The sequence below is a fragment of the Symsagittifera roscoffensis genome, chromosome 6, assembly GCF_963678635.1.
Source record: "Symsagittifera roscoffensis chromosome 6, txSymRosc1.1, whole genome shotgun sequence".
Lineage (NCBI taxonomy): Eukaryota > Metazoa > Xenacoelomorpha > Acoela > Convolutidae > Symsagittifera > Symsagittifera roscoffensis.
In genome coordinates this window covers 52955453-52974945 of record NC_087067.1, presented here as the reverse complement: position 1 = coordinate 52974945, position 19493 = coordinate 52955453, and the positions used below count along the sequence as shown (strand labels likewise).

The 19493-nt window shown below is 34.2% G+C and overlaps 2 protein-coding genes across 3 annotated transcripts in view; both read left to right on the top strand.

The window, feature by feature from the left end:
- The window catches only part of LOC134848151 (succinate dehydrogenase [ubiquinone] iron-sulfur subunit-like), a 295415-nt gene that overhangs the window by 18973 nt on the left and 256949 nt on the right, over window positions 1-19493 (top strand). The gene's annotated exons all lie outside the window — the stretch shown is intronic.
- LOC134847626 (uncharacterized) overlaps window positions 1-19493 on the top strand; it is a 38659-nt gene that overhangs the window by 16427 nt on the left and 2739 nt on the right. For both annotated transcript variants that reach the window (XM_063864774.1, XM_063864775.1), the window contains exon 3: window positions 1911-2074. In XM_063864774.1, the coding sequence (XP_063720844.1) occupies window positions 1911-2074 (164 nt within the window). The remainder of the gene's footprint in view (window positions 1-1910; window positions 2075-19493) is intronic.

Genomic DNA, 19493 nt, shown 5'->3' with positions numbered 1-19493 from the left:
GAATCCGCAAAATTTGTAAGCGGAATCTGCAAACTGTAAGTGGATTCAGAATTTTGTTTATTACTGAACCTGCATATGAACAATTAAAAGCTAGAGCTGGAGTTCTTAACTATAGTGATGCAAAATTTAAAGGCAAGGACTTTACCATTAACAGCGGAATCCACCAACAAATCTCAAAACATTTGTTAACTAAATCGGTGGATGTCACCTTTTAGTATTTTGGAACCACAACAGCAAACAAATTCTATAATTGGAGTCATTAAGTGGAGCATATATGGAAAGACATATCCCAATTAGGTCGCTATTTGAGATTGCGTCAACCCCAAAAACTGATTTTGGAAGCATAACGTCGAATAATTTCAATATTTTTAGTCATTGGGTTGAGAGTTTATGAGAACACAACACTCAGCATATCGCCAATTTAGGTCAGTATTTGGGATTGCAAAAATTCCAAATACTGATGATCTAGTAGATTCCGATTCTAGTGAATTGAGATTAAAGTTGAGATCGAAGTTGGATTGGCAGGAATTGAGACCAAAGGATAGGTATTTCAACTGGTTGTTGATCAATGCAGTAATTGAGATTGATTTTTCTGGTGACCATCTAGTAAACAAAATATATAACTTTAAACGCTATACTATACATTTACACTTTGTAAACGGAATCCGCAAACACAATGCGGATTCAACTTGAAATTTGCGGATTCCGCTTACAGTTGCGGAACCCACAACAGCTCAATTTAATTTCAGAAATGTCTTATTATTTGTTTGTGGATTCCACAAACTGTTCTGGATTCCGCAAATACGGTTACGGATTCCGCAAAAATGCCTATATTTGGAGCGGTTTTGAGCGGTATTTTGTTTTAGATATTTGTTTGTGGAATCCAAAGCAGCGAAGAAGATCAGAGAAAAGAAATAAAGTTGCGGATTCCGCGACAAATCTGATTTTGGCCTGTTGCGGAATCCGCTTACAATGCACAGAATGCACAGTAATGATTTTGGTCTCGTAATGATTTTAAATCAAAACTTGAGATTTTTTGTGAAAACATCCCCCCACACGTCATATTTTGTACAAATATATGTAAATTTTGCTCCTATTAACAAATCAATTATTGCATATAAGCTTCCTTGAACCAATTTGGAACGATTTTTAAGGCGGATTAGATCTCGTTACGCGTTAATAGCGCGAAAAAAATCGCGCCATAGTTGTCTCAAATTGGCCAAAATGGCAATATTTAAACCCGCATAACTTTACGAAAAAGGATCACAGGTGAAATATCTTTTGAAATTAAGCCCAGGACAGCAATAGCTTTCAAATGCTATTTAAAAAATCCCGTCAAAAATGGCTAGTTAAAAAGTCGAAATTTGTCTGAAGAAAAAAACACACCCTGAGCACAAATATTCCGTTACTTTCGTTACGAAAGTACGGAACAAAATCGTTTTAGTCTGAGAACTTATCAAAGATATTGTTCGTGGATTTAAAATTAGAATTCACTGCTCGTCTTTCGATGCCATTCCAACATCAAATAGTCTTTCCCCTATTGCTAGCAATGATTGAGATTACAGACGCACAGACATACTTTCGGTTAAGTTTTGAGCTTTATCGTGGCAATAAAATTGGTCAGAGCTGTAAATGTTTTTATTTGAGAACTTGGCCTAGTTTTCCGACTGCATTTCGAAGAAATTACTTTAATATCAAACTATCGTCATCTGTTTTCTCGCTTGTTTTCGAGAAAAATTTGCATCTGGAACTCCCCCTCCTCCCTCTGTGACACCTAGTAACGTTTATCGACTCTCTAATGGGCTAAGTTCACAGGAGAGCGTGTACATAGGAGAGCGAGTTGTTTTGTTCAAAACAAAGCTACGTCCATTTTTGGGGGAGGCGGTGGTTACATGAAGTGTGTTTTGCAGCCTACTGTGCCATCTTCCATCGGGAGGATGAAGTGAAGTTTGCCAAGATGCCGGTGGACGGGAAGGAGTTGAAGAAGCTCAAAGACAGGAAGAACAAGAAGAAGGGCGCAGGCGGCAAGAAGGGCAAAAAGAGCGCCAAATCAGCCGCGCCCAAAAAGGGAAAGGTGGCTGCTCACATTTTTATTTCATTATTAAAATCATCAGTCAAATCCCTATTTTTATACTGAAAATAGAAATGAAACTATTTTCAGGTGAGGTGCTTTGCGGTTGCTAAGTCAAACGAGACTGCTCGTATCAGGGCGAAACCCTGAATGGTCTGACTGCATTTTAAGGTTAATGGAGCAGTAATAACATTAAAAAATTTGGCTCTTTTCCAGTCCCCCCCCCCTCTCAAATTCAACTTTGAAAAGTTTATTTAACGTTGTCACAATGCAATGAAATTTGGCGTGGTGAACAAATCGACAACTGTGAACAGATTTGTTCTTCATACTTTACTGCGTAACATCACGCATTTAGCCGTAATAACACGTAAAACAAACATAAAACTCGGTATTTTGAAAGGTGGGGGGGGGGGGACTGGAAAAGAGCCAAAAATTAAATGTAATAAAATTCAATGATTTTTTTTTCGAAAATTTGAAATTTTTTATGAAAATCATCCCCCCACACGCCATATTAAGTACAAAAGGATAGATTTCGTTCCTTGTAACAAATCAATTATGGCAAATAACCTCACTTCAACCAATTTGGAAAGATTTCTAAGGCGGGTTAACTCTCCGCTTACGCGTTAATAGCGCGAAATACATCGCGCGTTAATTGTCCCAAATTGGCCAAAATGGCTATCTTTAAACCCCCATAAGTTTACGAAAAATGATCACAGGTGAAATATATTTTCAAATTTAAGCTCAGGGGAGCAATACCTTTCGAATAATATAAACAAAATTCCGTCAAAAATGGCTAGTTGAAAAGTCGAAACTTGTCTGAAGAAAAAAAACCCACCCCGAGCACAAATATTCCGTTACTTTCGTATCGAAAGTCGGAACAATAATTTTACCACCCAAACCAGCCAAAGTGAAGCACATCGAATAAAATGTTCTGGAAAGAATCATCGCTCGCAAAAAGAATCACTCTTGCCTCTTGTCAGGCAGCAAAATAAAGTCATCTTATAAAACAATAGTCCTACTCGGGTGGGACTTTAATTTCTTGTTACTCTGCTCAGGGATACCATAGTTGGAAAATTGAACAGGTTATGCACTTGAGTCGTCAATCTTTGCCACTAAATAAAAAGGAATATCAAAGTATGACGATGAGCTGATTAAGTCCCGATTGAGTTATGACCGAAGTGTATAACTCATAGAGTAATTTCGGATAGGGTACACCGTCTGCGCGTCACGCTATCTTATTTTCGGCCGGATAGATTCGTGCAACTTCTTAGTCTAATACCGATCCTAATCTTACTCTTATACTATCTAGTCTCAGGTTGTTTAACTAGTCTCTGCTAGGCTCAATAGATCTAGGGTATACTGGTTTATTGCGGCTGCTGAAGTACTCGGGAGAGTTCAACTAACTTCTAAGTTAAATTCAAATCTCTCTGGTGCTGAAATTACAAGTAATTTCAGCACTTACAAATAAGTGGTTTGTTAGTCAGATGGATCATGATTGGTTAATATTAAATACTTTACATTGGTAAAATATCTAATTTATCCAATCATAAAATGTAGTTTAGATCAGGTTCCACCCATACGGGTTTTACAGAGTTTTTTTAGAATAGTCTTTCTGTAATTCAAAGGATGGATGATGGACGTTGGTGTTTGGCGAACATCATATTTCTTCTGGGTTCTCTTGTTAGAGAAGTTCCAGGTTCGATCGTTGTGTCTTCTCATGACAACGACTGGGTTTTCGCAACAAACTCAAATCTGATTTCAGAATGGTTGGCTATGTCAGGTTTTTCTGTTTCATTGATGAGAACTTCTTTGTGTTTTGATCTTGTCTGGGAATGGCGTGGAGATTGTGCGTGGAGGGGATGCCTGGTTACTCGGATCTGTACGTATACTTGAACATCGAGGTGGTCATTGGTCTAGTTCAATGAAGTCCTTTTCTGCGAAGTCAAGTCGTACTCTAAATCCTTTGAGTTGTGATTGTGAGTGGCATATTGATTGTAGTTGGCCATTCTTTCTCGAGTGTAGTAGGGTCGTTTTGTCTTTGGATGTTCGTCCTTGGTGTTGTATTCTGATCTATGTATTGCATAATGTAATTTACATTTTATAAAACTTTTATTAGTTTAATATTTTTTAATTATGATTTTAGTTAGTTGTTTTCACAAAAGCTTTTTGTTTTAGTTCAGTTATTTTGAAGAGTTACTCACCCTTGAGTAGCTCTTATTAAAAATAGGAGTGTGTGTCACAAAGCGTGAATGTAGCGCGGTGGGTTAGGCCGGCTATAGAGCATGCTCAGGACGTCCTTCCTGGTGGGTTAGGCCAGGAGTGGGAGTATGATTGCATGCGGTTTTTGTGAGAGGTCCTGTTATGTGACAACGTTTTATGTTGGGTTTGTTGTGGTTTTTCTTATGTCTTGTTGGTTGTGTCCTTTTTTCAAAAATCAAATTGTTTGTGGTATGGGTTTGTCTTTTGACTTTTTTGTGTTTTATTATTTCTTTCTTAGACTTTATAATAGTCTTCAAAAGAATAAATTATCCAGTTTTAAACTGGGTTAATCCGGTTTGGGTACCGTTGGTTTCCTTTTCTTAGTCATGCTGTTATTCTATGATTTGTGGTGTTTAGTAAGCTGCGTTGGTTAGTGTTGTTTAGTGTATAATTCCTTTCCAACCGGGTTAACGGAAAGTTTGAAACGTGTTATCTTGTGTTAGAGTTATCGAGTGTGAAAGCTTGAAACTGAAATTCATTATTTTAAACAATTCTTCGTGGGCGAGCTGTGCGAGTGTGGATAGAATGTTTGTGCGAATGAATGGAAATATCAAAAGGTTAGTACTGCATTTTCGTTTTATCAATTTATTACATAGAATTTTTAATTTTACTGCTAGTTGTTGGGGAAAATTAAGTTACAAATTTTCATCATTTTTAGATTTACTGCTTGTGGGGGAAAAATTTATAAATTAAATTACTGCATTGGTATTATATTTATTTAATTGTTGGTGCAAAAATTTAATAGGGTTTTAAACAGTTTTGAAGAAGTTTGCTATTTTTTATTTTTCTTTTGTGAATTTTTCAGATGATCGTTGGATGAAGGCTAAAATTCTAAAGAAAACATGGATAAAGAATGGTGAGTTTCTAACATTTTAATTAGTTAGTAATATGTATAATTCATACTTACCTGTTAGTCGTCGGGGAAGAAACCGTGGGGGAAGATGTCGTGGATGAGATCTGAAGTTGTTAGTAATTTAGCTAAAATGCAGATGATATTTTTAGTTTGAAGTAGTGGCCAAAGCAATTGAAGTGCTTTAATGGTGGTTAGTTCTTCAGTGCCAACTGCAAATTCATAAGGTGTGTTTTGGATTAGATTATACAATTTTTGATTGAATTTAGTGTTATCGATGAATTCTAAAATGGGGATTTCTATAGGTTGTACAAACTCGTGTGGGATAAGGAAGGGTCGGGATTCTTCTGCGTTGAAGGTCTTGGTGATGGGACAAAAAATATACATTTGGGTTATGGGATCATAATTTCGAAGAATACCATGAAGGTTAGTATCTTTAATGCAATATGTGAAGTTAAGAAAGAATGGTGAGGTGTATTTGGAATTGATGAATTGAAAACGATGGTGTGGTTGTCTGGAGGGAGTGTGTAGGTCAAAGTGATTTTGGATGAAACGATAATAAGTATATGTGTGTGTTTGTTTAGTGCGCAACATAATATCGTGTGAGCAGTGCAAATCTCTTTCATGTGGTGCAAGGAAATGAAAGGTTAGTGAAAATATTTGGAAGCGTTCTTTAAAACTTTCGTAGGCTTGTGTGTCTGTTAGTGCTTCTGAAATAATGTGGTCAAACTTGCGATCGAAGATATTTAGTGTAAATACATATGGTGTTTTAATGAAAAATTTCTCGGTGATTTGTGGGTTAGCGAAGCGATCGTCGTCTAAGAATTGATCTTGGTTAGTTCTGATGATGTTATGATCGTAATATTCTAGTGTATATTCATTAGCTCGGGGTGCAGTGTGTGTTTTTAGTGATTTTTTATATCCAATGTAAGTAAATTGTCTAGGTGTTAGTGGTGTAGTGAGTCGATATAGCATGTCCTTGTTTCGTTCTATATCGATGTGAGTGTTAGATAAAGGTAAGCAAAGGGGATTAGTAAAATGATAATATGAGGTCCAAGGAAGGGTAGGCATTAAAACGTGTTCGTCTACAAAGTTACGTGTCTCGTTAGTGTCGTGAGGGGTGTTTAAGGTGTATTGTGGAAATGAGGGTAAAGTGATAGCTAAAAATTCTTTTGTGTTAGTGTGTTTTGGATGGTTGATATATTCACGGGCTGTTCCTGGTTTCGCTGGGAAAGGATGGTTGGGGAACTTTCTTTTAAAAGTGCGGTAAGCTCTATTAGTGCTGAGTGAAGATTCAGTAGATGTGGATGATGGTGCTAATGATTCAGTATAAATTGAAGAGGGTGTAGGGGTAGGAGGGTTGGATGAATCTATTGTGGATGAGATTTGGTTTATGGTTGGGGTGTCAAGGTGGTAGGGTTGTTGTTGTAGGGTAATGAAATTATCTAGTTCTGGGGAGATTCGGGGGGTGTCTGGAGAATGAGATGATTGGTCTGAGTGAAGTGAGGAGTAGGTTGGAGTGACTTGGGAAGCATAAGAGGGTGTAGAATTGGTTGGGACAGGGTTATTTGGTAGTATGGGTTGAAAAGGGGGTTGGGAAAAATTTGAGGAATTGGTGTGAAAATTATTTGATGGAGATGGTTCAGAGTCGGCAAATTCATCGGGGGTTTCAATATTCGGGTTATTGAGTTGTGAGATGGAGTATAAAACTGAGATGTGTGAATTAGTATCGGAATTCATGCCGGATGTTACATTACTGGTGGGGAAATCGGGTGGCGGAAAAGCAAAAAGTGGTATTATTGGGATTGGAGTGGTGAGGTTCGTTGGGTGGGAATTTGATCGGTGTAGGGATCCAAGTTGTCGGCTCATCATGGGCTAAAAAAATTATTATTTTGAGACTGAAAAGCGGTGGTATGGGGTTGTTCTATAATTTGTTCATAAGTATTTTCATCTTGTGAGTGGTGTGGCATTATATGTTGGATGGGACTTTGTGATATGGTTGGTCTAAAATTTTGATTATGTGTTATGGCTAAATTTCGAAAATTACGTGGGACTAGGGATAATGGATGGTTATGTGGTAGGGGTGGTAACTGTGGTGCTGTTGGCGTTGTGTCTACATTGTTATGTTCTTCGTCGTATGTGTTCTGTCTTGTTGCTATTTTTGTGTTATATTCTTTTATTTGTGCGTCTAAAAGAATTTTGTTTATAGATGTAGAAAAGATTCCAAAAAATCCTGCAAATAGTATGCGTGCTACACTTGCTTGTCTATTGACTTGTGTGTGTATAGCACATGTGTTATAGATTCCTTTTAAGAGTGAAAAAAGAAATCCAATAAAGTTAAACATTGCGTATAAAATAGTCAGTTTTTCTAAGATGTAGTAGGGCCATCCTAGAAAATCAAGAATCTCATTCTTGAGTGTAACAAAGCTAAAAATATTGATAGGTGATATATCTTGGGGACGGTATTTTTCACCGTTTAGATATATATAATCTTTAATGTCTTTAAAATATCCGCTATAGTCTTGCGTATAGATGTCTGCAAATCCTGCGGTTTCGGCAAGTTTGCGTAAGTTTTGGTCAATTGATTGTCTTTGTATTGTGTCCATTTGTGTTAATAATTCTTGGAATTGTTGTGTTCTAATGTGATGTTGAATATCTGATTTTGAGTATATTCCTATTGATTGTAAGTCTATATTTGGGTTTCGAGCGATAGCGCGAATGCTTTCTGGTGAAAATTTTTTGAGTGATTGCATTAATGTGGGATATGGGGTGAGAAGGTAATATTTATCTTCATCAGGGTTTAGTTGTACTACATTGTGGCTATTTTCTGATCCACATGGGACTGCGGTATCCCAGAAATAGGTTCTTCGTGAAAGTGTGTCAACGAAATGTACTTTATTCTTATAAAAGATAGGGATTCTTTTATAGCATCGTTTATCTTCAAAAACGTATAGTGGTGATACTTTTTTAGTACAAGTATAAAACCATAAGATGTTTCCTTCATAGTCTAAAAAATTTGATCTATTTCCTGATAGTAAATATCCTGCGTAGGGTATTTTTAATACTGCTAGTGCAAGTGATTGTAAACAAAATATGTACTATTCTTTAGTGATAGTTCTTGTAAACGTGTGCTTTGAGCGTCTTGGGTTTTTAGATGTCCACCAGGTTGACCTGTATTTTTTTGAAAATGAACTGGTATGTATGATGTTCCTTCATTTGGAGGATAACTTGTGGCGTATGGGTCGACTTTTATTTTTCCAGTGGTCATGTCGAATCCATTTTCGTATTCAACTAATATTTCGGAGTATTGTGTTTTGTGAAGTGGGTTTCTGTATTTACATGCAAGTTCTGTTTCTTGATATATTTGAAAACGTGTTAATTTATTTTCTATATTATGAATGTTTCTAAAATTAGAACTTATTTTTCGTAATGGATTTACTTGTTCATATGGTATTGATTGTATAAAATATTTTTCGTGAAATTTTATCATACGAGCGTGTATTTTTGCTACTTGAAATGTTGTACATGTGTCTTCGGGGAACCAAACAATTGTTGCTTGTGTTCGTGTTGTAGGGTCGCAATAACCTTGGTCGTTTTTACAAGGTAATCTAATTCCTTGATAGATCATTGTGTTGTCTGATAAATCTCGTGTGAGTTGTATTTTTTCGAGTTGTATTTTCCAATCGAAAAACATGATCTCTTGGTATCCTTTGTTTTTTGTGTCTGCTTTGCAGTTTGATGGGTTATTTATACCAATGTGTGGTATCCAGTGTTTATCGTGCATGTCATAGGTTAATCGTCCGTGTGCGCCGTTATATGGGTACTTTTCATCTAATTTTATATGTCCTTGATATCTTTCAAGTTCTGCTTGATGTACAGAATCTGAAAAAACTTGGAAATATACTAACTTTCTATCTGTGTTTTTATTTTTTGTGATGTTTAGTCGGAGTAACTCATTTTTACAATCTTCGGGATTGAGATGTAAAAGTCGTTCTTTATTACTCTGGTAGAATGATTCATGGTCAAGTCGGTTTTTATTTCCGTTTGAGACTTGTGAACAATGTACTTTCTTTTCAGAAAATGTTGCTGTGAATTTATATCCTGTAACTGTTGTTGCTCGGGCTTTTGAATAAAGTGTTGCTATTACATTTGTAGTTTCTATGGCTTGGGGTTCTGTTTCGCATTGTGATACTTGATTTATTGCATACTTGTGTAGTGTTTTTTGTTCGTTTTCTTCACAATCGTAATGTGTTACTAATAAATCTTGGGGTCCTGTGCGGGGAGAAGGGTTTATGTTTTGATTTGAGATTACTAGAAAAAGGAGTTGGAGAAAAATTAATAATTTTAGAATATACATGTGTATGATAATCCTGAGTATGGGTTATAAAATGTGATGTAACCAATTGTCTTTTTGGTATATCTGTCGTATTTATATATTACTTCAGTGGTTATAAATGGTGGTGGTAGTGATTGAGCTGTTATGTTTGGTGGATTTAATGGGTAGGGATGTTGAGTAATGTTGTTTAATTTAACTGTGATTTCAAACTTTAATTGTAAACTGTTTTGTTGGAGTATTTGGATATTGTGATCACGGATATCGTCGTGAATGTCTTGTCGGTATTGTAATCTATTAAATGCCCAGTTGTGAAGGCGATTACTTTCTAGATGTTGTCCAAATAATGGTGGAGGTGCTGTAAATGTATTCCAATCTAGTCTTAAAGGGATATTTGTTGATGATTGTTCTCGATATCTAGCGTCGAGGTTATTTGGGAAATTTAAGTTAAAAGGTGGTGGTGAAATCTGGCTTATTGATGGTGTTGATGGTAGTGATAATGTTTCTGGTAGTGATGAGGATGTTGTTGTATCCGTAGAAATATCTATTGGATCATTGACTGAATTTAGTTCACCTTGTGTAATGAATGTGTTGTCCAATATGGTAGTCGTGATGCCTGGTTTGGGGGGTTAAAGGGATTTTCACGTATTTGTTCAGATGTTGGTGTTGAACCTAAGTAATCTGATGGTAGGCTTGAGGTGCTACGTTGTGAAAGAAGCGTAGGGGTTTCTGGTAATATACCAATGGGGTTTTCTGGAGTGTTTTGTGATGGGGATTGAGGTATATCAAAATGAACTCGGGGTGTTTGAAAATTTCTGTTTCGTCGAGGATGTATAATTTGTCTATTTATTTCGACTGTATTTTGGTTTTGACTAGGATTTCTTATTCTACTTAATTCTTGTGGTAGTGTTGGGTATAAGTTATATGTTGGTTCACTCAAAGGTGCTTGTCGTTGAACTGGTTCTAGTGGTTCAGATAAGCGAGCGTGTCGTTCTTCAAAAGTGTATGGGTTATCTTGAAAGGAAATTCGTGTAGATGTTTGAGGATTTTGGGTAGTTGAAGGTGTTGTTGGGTTATCTTGGGATGATGTCGGTGAAGTCTGACTTTGTGACTGTTGGGTAGCAATTTTTGATAGCTTTTTGGTCTATTCTTTTAGTGAAAAAGTTTATGTTTATTATAGTATTCTTCTAAGAAAAGAATTAGGAGGATTGTTGCTAGAGCGAATGTGATGATTGCTTTCTTTATACATTTGCATATGGTCAAAATGAGGGATGATAGAAATGTTATGAAAATTACAAATAGTAGAAAAATATCAGTTCTACTGAAAATAGTTCGTATCATTTAGACAAGTTGTATGAATCGTACCTGTGGATATAATCAAGGGTTTTTGAAAGTTGGAGAAATAGTTCGAATATAGTGTAGAAAATTTAAAAAATATTACAAAAAATGATTAAGATTATTAGAAAAGATTCAAGGATATCAAAAAGAAATATTATGAAAGTTTCAAGTATCGTAAAAAATTGTTTGAGGTTTGTGATAATTTTAGTGACTATTTGATGGAAGAGCATTTAAGAAATGACTTCGTGATCGAATATTTTTTGTTGTTTGGGGCAATTTTCAAGTGTGGTCGGATTATTTATTAGTTTTTTGACAAGTGGGTTGAGTTTTGTAAAAAATTGTTGGGGGCAATTTTTATGGTGATCGGGAGGTCTTCTTTGTCTTTATTTTCATTTGTCAAATGATCTGGGGTATTTTTGAGATTTTTATACTTTAGGCTAAATAAAATGGTCGTTCTTTTACTTTAGGCTAATTTAACATATTTGTTTGGGGGATATTTGAGGTCTGAGTTGGGGAAATATTGTTGATCTTTGGTTTATTAGATAAGGGAGGGTTATGATATTATGATGATATTTATTTTAGTTGTCAAGTTGGAGTGGTTTGCTTATTTTTGACCTGGAGGTCGTAGAGTTATAGTTATAGATATGCCTGGAGTTTAATATTTTTCGTCTAGTTGGTTTGTGTTAAAGTTATAGAAGGTGACGGATTGGATGAATCCTATTGGCTAATTTTGAACTAGAATCGCTGCGTGTTTGTCAGCATGTTATCTTGAAAAGTGAAAGTGTAAAATGTTTCAGAGGTGCAAAGATGATTAAATGTAGAATTAAAGTTGTTTTTGAAATTCAACTTTCTTTAATATTTTAGATTGTGGGATGAATAATTTATAATTTTTACGTGGTTGATTTCTAAGTCGTGAAGACTCTCTATGTTCTGATTTGTCGATTTGTTCTTGGGGTATTATTTGTTCTGGCATTTTTCTATTTTTTCTTTCTTTTTGAGATGTATTTTGATCTAGATTTTTTGTGTTGTTTTTTGTGGTGGTTGATTTTGTTATTTGGTTTTTGAGGTGAACATCTTTTTGTTCCTTTGTTGTATTTTCCGTATGTGGGTCATTTTGAATAACTTGTAAACCTGTAAAAGAACATAATTGAGTTAGTTCGCGGAGTGCGTATTCTTTTGGATAATAAGGTAATAGGTTATTTCGGTGTTGAACGATTTCTTTTTTGTCTGAGTCGGTGATTTTATATGTGACATCAGTGGGTTTTGCAATTATTTGGTATGGTCCTTTACGAAGGGGTTGTAATTTTTTTGAAATTCCTTTTTGAGTATTAAAATTGGGTATTAAAACAAATGTTCCAATTTTTAAATCGGAGGCTGGTGTAAAGCGTGAATTTATTTGTTCATTAATATTTTGCCTTTGTAACAATTTTTTTGTTACTTTTTGGTAAGTTTCATTGTGTTTTTTATCTCTGTTTAAAATCCATTCGGTGTGTGTACCGGAGGCTAATTTAAGAATTTGTGGGTGATGAAAATGATCTTCATCGTGTGTATGTAATGGTAGGTTATAACAAATTGAGTCTTTATTTGGTTGACAATAACCTTGTGCGTTTTTATGAGAGTTTGCTGTAAACATTATTGGTTTGCGTGGCTTTTGGTTAAAAACCATTTCATATGGTGACATTCCTAGAGTTGTCGTAATTTGTGAATTATATGCTAAGGGAAATAATTTTACATCTGCTGACCATTCGGTGTATCTTGTATCATTTCCATTGATGATACATCTGAGATATTCTTGTAATGAACGGTTCATACCTTCGACTAAGCTGTTTGTCCAAGGTGCGTGAGATGTACGTGGTTTGTGTTTGATGTTATAGAGATGACATAGTGTGATGGTTTCATTATTTATGAATTCTGTACCGTTGTCTGTAACTAAAATTTCTGGTAGTCCGAATTTTGCTATCCAGTGTTCATAAAGCGTTGTGTAAGCATAATAAGCGTTACAATGTGGTACTGGGTTAAGTGCTACATAATGTGTAAATGCGTCAACAATTACCATAATGTAGGAGTTTCCTTCTGATGAGGGTGAAATTGGTCCTTTAGTATCAAATGAGATACGATGGTTAAAGTACAAACTTTGTCCTTTAAAATCTTGTTTTTGTGCTATTTGTTTTTGATTTGGGTAAGGTTTATTTAGTTGGCATACTATACAGTCATTGCATAGTATTTTTATCCAAATTGGTGCATTTGGGAAATAAAAGTTTTGTATAAAATTTGAATATGTTTTTTCTGATCCAGAGTGTCCTTTAATATTTTGTGTATGTGAAATATTAAAAGCTATGAGAATCATACTTAAAGGGAGACAGGGAACTGTAGATTCATTTAATTTGTATTCTAGAAGGTCTGTGTTTTCGTTAATTGTTGTATTATTGAATTTTCGAAAATATCGGAGGAGTGTTTTATTTCCTAAAATAGTTGTATCTGCCTTGACGGGTTTAGTTTTATATTTGTGCCATGATTTTAGTTGTCGAATTACTGGGTCAAGATTTTGATATTGTTTCAGTGTTGAAATTGTAATTGTTTCTGTTGGGGGGAGAAAAATGTTTTCAATTTCTAATTTAGATAAAGGTATTGTATCAAGTGGGTCATGGAGGTCAAAAACTTGATTTATTGTGTATTTTGAATCGTTTGTTTGTGGTCCTGATAAGTTTATTTTATCAGTTAAATTTTCTTTTTCAATTAGTAGAAAATGGTCTTTTTTAGGCGGGTGTTGTTTTATTCTTTTTTGTTGGGTGTTATTTTTTATCCATTGTGAATATGGGATTGGTTTAAAAGTTGATGTTCCAAGTAGGTCAACTTCATAGTGATTATTTTGACAATCTAAATAAAGTGGGAAGTGTTGTAGATTGTTTATCTGTGATTGTTCAACGTCAGTTTTTACTACATATTTGCATTCTAGTCGGGGTGATGTTTCATTTTCTGCAAGGTAGAATTTTATATTTTTGGGTATTTCAACTGTGGTTTTACGTGTAAGTAATTCAGGTGGCGTATTTCGACTTAAGGTGTCTGGTAATGCAAGATTTTTTCCTGCGGTCCAAACTATATGTAAGTTTGGGAATTTCATTAAAATTAGTTGAAATCTATAAACTCGGTGGTTTGGATTAGACTTTTGTGTAAAAAGAAAGATGATTGGTTTATGGTCTGTGAATAGAACTGTGGGATGTTTTGATCCAAGTATCAGAAATTCATATTCTGTTAGTGTATATATTATGGCTGTACATTCTCTCATTAGAGTTGAGAGTCGTAGCTCTGTTTGAGTGAATAATCGAGAATTTGCTGATATGAGGTTCATTTTATTTGTACCATTATGTGATTGTAATAATGCTGCGCCGATGCCAAAGTTCGAAGCATCGCACATTGCATAAAATGGTTGATTTGAATCTGGAATTGTGTTTGAAATTTGTTCAGTTAGAAGTTTTTTAATTTCTTCAAATCGTGCTTGATGTTCTGTATTCCATTCAAAATTATTTTGTTGTCTAAGTATATTATAGAATGGTCGTAGATATAATTGCATTTTATAAACATATTTGCTTAAAAAGTTTAACATTCCAAGGAATTCTTGGATTTTCTTTTTATTTGTTGGTGGTTGGAGTTTTTGAATAGCGTCTATACGTGATTTCAATGGAGTGATTGTTTTTCTTTCTATATTATGTCCTAAGAATTTAACTCTTGTCAAAAAGAAGTGTGATTTATCGGGGGCGGCCTTCAGATTTTCGTTCTGAAGTATTTGGTGATATTGTTCTAAAACATTGAACATTTCCTCTTTTGTCTGTGATTGCATAAAAACATCGTCTAAATAGGTGATTGCGTTTTTCTTGAGTATTAGTGGTCTAAAAATTTTGCTCATAAAAGCTGAAAATGCTGCTGGTCCTATGGATATTCCATAGAATAAGCGGTTGAATTCGTATTGTTGGTTTCCAATAACAAATTGTGTTAAACGTCGTGATTGTTCATCTAATGGCATTTGATTATATGCACTATTCATATCGGCGGTGGTAAAGTATTTTCCGTTTATTTTTGTTAAAATAACTTGTATTGGTTCAATGGGCCAATTACACTTTGATTCATCTATGAGTGAGTTGAGGTATCTAGCATCGAGAACAATTTTTAATGATTCTCCTTTGGCTAGAATGATAACAGGGTTGATAAATGTGTTGCCTTTTGGTTGTTCTTCTTTGTTTACTGGTGATATAATGTTGTATTGTTCTAAAATGTCGAGTAATCTGTTCACTTTATCGTGTAAGTGAATTGGTACTTTACTTGCTCTTTGTTTTTTGAAAACTGCGTCTGGTTTTAATGGGAGATGTAGTGATGAGCTGATTTTGCCAACATCAAATTTGGATGTTGCATAGACTGATGAATATTTAATTAGCTGTTTGGCTAGTTTTTCAAATTCGTCTTGTGTTATTTGTGAATGTTGGAAATTAAACATTGTTAAAAATTTCTGTTGATTCTCTGTGTAGTTACTTATGTTGAATGTAGGTTTGAAATATGGGGTTTTTGTGAAATAATCCGTATTTCTGTTTTCGTTACTTATTATATTATTTATAGATAATTCTTCATTAAGGATTGTGGATTGGCAAATATCTAGTAATTGGAGTATATTATTTACACGATATGCTTTTTCGTGTATTGGTGATATTGTAGCGTTGGTTTCGCAATAGCCTAAAAGTCCTAAAGGTAATGTTACTTGGTAAGGTGTATTGTTGTATACATGTAAGGAAATAATATCTGAATTCGAGTTTTTCAAATATTTTATTGATGAGATTGTGATTTTGAAAAACTTATGAATAGGTTTGAATTCAAAATCTGACATATAAAATTTTTGTTTGTTTTGTTTTTTATCATATTGGTGAACTTGTTTGATTGAAAAATTATAGATGTTTCCTGATAGTGGTTTCAAGTGTTTTCTTTCAAGATGTTGATTGTTGGTATATAATTAGAGATAAATGGTATTCCAATGATATTGTGTTTAATATCAGTGATATGGAATATTTGTTTAAATGGTTTGGTTAAAATTTTGTTTTGCTCCATTGTTCTTGTGGGGAGAAGAAATAATTGAATTTTTCCGTAGTTTATTAATGCTGATCCTTGTGCTGTTGCTAGTTTGCAGGAGGTTTCAAGAGGTGTTAGCTTTGGGTGTAAGGTTTTTATTTCATTCCATGTGGGAATGTTTATTATATTTGATTCTGCTCCTGAATCAATTAAAAAATCAATTTCAAGATCTGGTGGTTGAAATTCTTTGCTTCTTGGACTTTCTAAAAGAAATGGTATTGTCCAAATTTTTTCTTTGGGTTGTTCTTTTTGTATGTTTTGATAGATGTGATTTGTATTCAAGCATTTTGTTTTTTCGTTCTCATTGGGTTGATTTGTAGTGTTAATTTCATTAGTTTTTTGTGTCGTCGGTGTGGAATGGATGGGTTCAATATAATAATTGTGAAGGAGTTCTGATTGATTCTCATATATGTGTGATGAAAAAGGTTGTTCATATATAACAGGTTCATAGTCATTTTCGACTTTTATCATATTGATGGAGAGAGTGTTTTCTGTTTCACTTTCTGAGTCTGATGATTCACAGTTTATTTGATTGAGTTGTAACACATCATTTACTGTGTCGTCAATACCTGGAGGGTCTGATGTTGTTTCTGGATTTGATTGTACTTGATTTATATTCCTTTGATGTTTAGGTGTACTACTTCTATGGCGATTATTAGAATTATTATAATGGTTATTATTCCTGTGTGGTGATTGGGAATAATTTCTATAACGATTATTATAACTTGAATGTCGATTTTGTGAATTATTTGGTGATCTGTTTTGGTAATTATTGTTTGGTCTGTTATAGTTCGATCTATTATATGAGTTATTCCTTGATCGATTGTTCGGGTAATTCTGGTTTCGGTTGTTTGAATAACTTCTATTCCGATTATTGGAGTAGTTTCTATTCCTATTGTATGATGAATTTCGTGATTGATTGTTTGGATAGTAATTATTTCTTGATTGGGAATTAGATCTAGAAACAAATCGTGTTGTATTTGAATTTGATCTGGAGTAGTTATTTCGACTATTTGGTCTATTGTAGTGATTTTGTGATGAATTTTGCGTATTTCTTCGTTCTGGTGATCTTCCTCTATAACTTGAGTTATATGGTGATTGATTTCTTGTATAATTTGTATTGTTCGGGAGTGGTTTTCCTGAACTGTTGTTGCTGTACACAGTTTTGTTCGGTAGATTTTGATCTTTTTTCATGTATTGATAGAATGATTTATTTGGTTCTTTATATTTTTGAGGTTTATTTTGATTGTCTTGCTGTTTTTGTCTACATTCAGAAATACTATGTCCGTATCGTCGGCAATAATTACACCATTTTTTGAAAGATGGTTTGCCTTTAAAGTTTGGGTGTTTTTCGTAAATATTGAGTATTTCAGTGATTTTTTCAACGAGGTCTGTATCTGATTCCTGTATATTGTTTATATTTGTGGAAGCTGTTTCAATTCTGTTAACGTATTGTAATTTCAGATTTTCCGTTTCTTCGAGTTTCATTGTGATTTCTGCTTGTTCTAGTTTGTCTACTAGTTTTCGAAAATCTAAATCGGGTTCTCGAATTGAAGAAGGATGGGATGCTCTCTTTTTTATTGCTATTTTTCTTAATTGCGGTGTTAAGGTCATCATTAAGATTTCTGTCATCTTTGTGTTTTTATAGTCGTGTGTATTTAATGAATATGCTTTTCGAACTAGTGTTTCAATTCGTACTGCTAATTGCTTGATGGTTTCGTTTGGTAATCTGCGAAATTCATTACATAAAACTCTTTGTTGTTGTTTGTTTCTTTCGGAGTCAAACATTTTTGAAAATTCTTGTGTAAACCTTTTCCAATTTGATTTTATTTCTATAGGCAATACTGAAAACCATTTTTGGGCTGCGCCGTCTAAAGTTGTTTGTATCAACGCTGTGCGTCGATGTATCCAGTTTTGATGTAGTGGCGTATTAATTGGTTCGGGTCCTATATTTAAAATTAAATTTGCTGTTACTGCATTTAAATAGTCTTCTACAGAATATTCAGGGTCTGTTCCTGTGAATACCATTAAAGGTTTATTTGATGTTATTGATGATCCACCCATAAGGTATGGATTCATTGTCATTTGTAATGATTCTGCTGCATTTGGCATTTGAGAAAAATTTGAAAGTTGATTTCTTGTTATTTCGTGTTGTTGAAGATAATATGGGAGTGGTATTTCATTTTGCATTTGTGTTGGTTGGTACGAGTTTGCAATCATTGGGTTTTGTTGCTGAATTGGTTGAAAAGATTGTGTATTAATTGGGTTTTGTTGCTGAATTGGTTGTTGATTTTGTGTATCTATTGGTTGTGGAGAAAAAATTCTATGATATGTATGTGGTTTCTGTATTCCTTGTCCACGATATTCTTGATTATAGGGTGCAAATATATCTGGTTGTAAGAAATCATCATCTGAGGATAAGTAATCCATTTGATAAGATGTTTGTTTTTTATTTTTATTTTGTTGAAAAAATGGATAGTTTTCACTACGATCCTGTGGAGGATGTAAATTTGTTTGGAAATTTACTGAATTAGGTGGTGCCATTGAGTTATCCTAGTTTCGAGATCTTGTATAATTACTAAAATTTTTTCGTGGTTGATAATTTGTTTTTGATGGATGTGTGTAATTATAATTATGGTCTGCAAAATTGTTTCTAGTGAACGTTTTGCGTGTTTTTGGCGGTATTGTCATGGGTCTGTATGTTTGGTAATCCATGTGTGAATATTTTGGGGCAACCGAAGGTTTAACGGTTGATTGTAAGGTTACCTGTGTTTGTGAAGGATTTGTATTTCTTGGTGTTGTTAAGTTTGGACGTATTGGTGAAATACTTTGTTGTGTAGTTGTTGTGTGTACGATTTCTTCATTTATGAAGTGTGATGGTGTCTGGATATCTTGTTGAGTAAGATTCCTAGTTCCATTGAGGTTTTCATTGTGTATGACTGTAGAGTTTAAACTATTATTTTGCATATCGGGTAAAAATGTATTATAGTTTAATGGTGTTGCATCAATGGTTAATGGTATTACTTTTACATAATCTCTTATATAAGATATCGTACTTATTGCTTGGCTTGAGATTGATTGTGGGAAGTTTATGAATGCGGGATGAGACCATTCGGGGTCCCAAACATAGTCTGATTGTTCTGTGATGGCAGTATCATCGTTTGAGTTTTGGGGTCTAAAATTTTTTCTTGCTTGTGAAATTAAATCAATATTATGTGTGAAATAATCTATTATGAACCATGCCAAAATTTTTTGTAAGTCGTGTTTTGTATGTTGTGAAACTTCATCTTTCGTGAAATTTTCTTTAATTATATTTAGAAAACTAGAGAGTAGTGTGATTTCATGTCGTACTCTTATATGTTTAGATGTTTCTGTCGGTGAGACATTTGGTATCTGGATTTCGTTTTCTAATATCGAGATATAACTATATATTATCGCAAAAACTTCATTGGTGAATTTGGAGTTTGCTCTTTGTGAGTTATGATATTGGATGCTTTTTATATATTCTGAGAATACTTTTGAAAATTCTA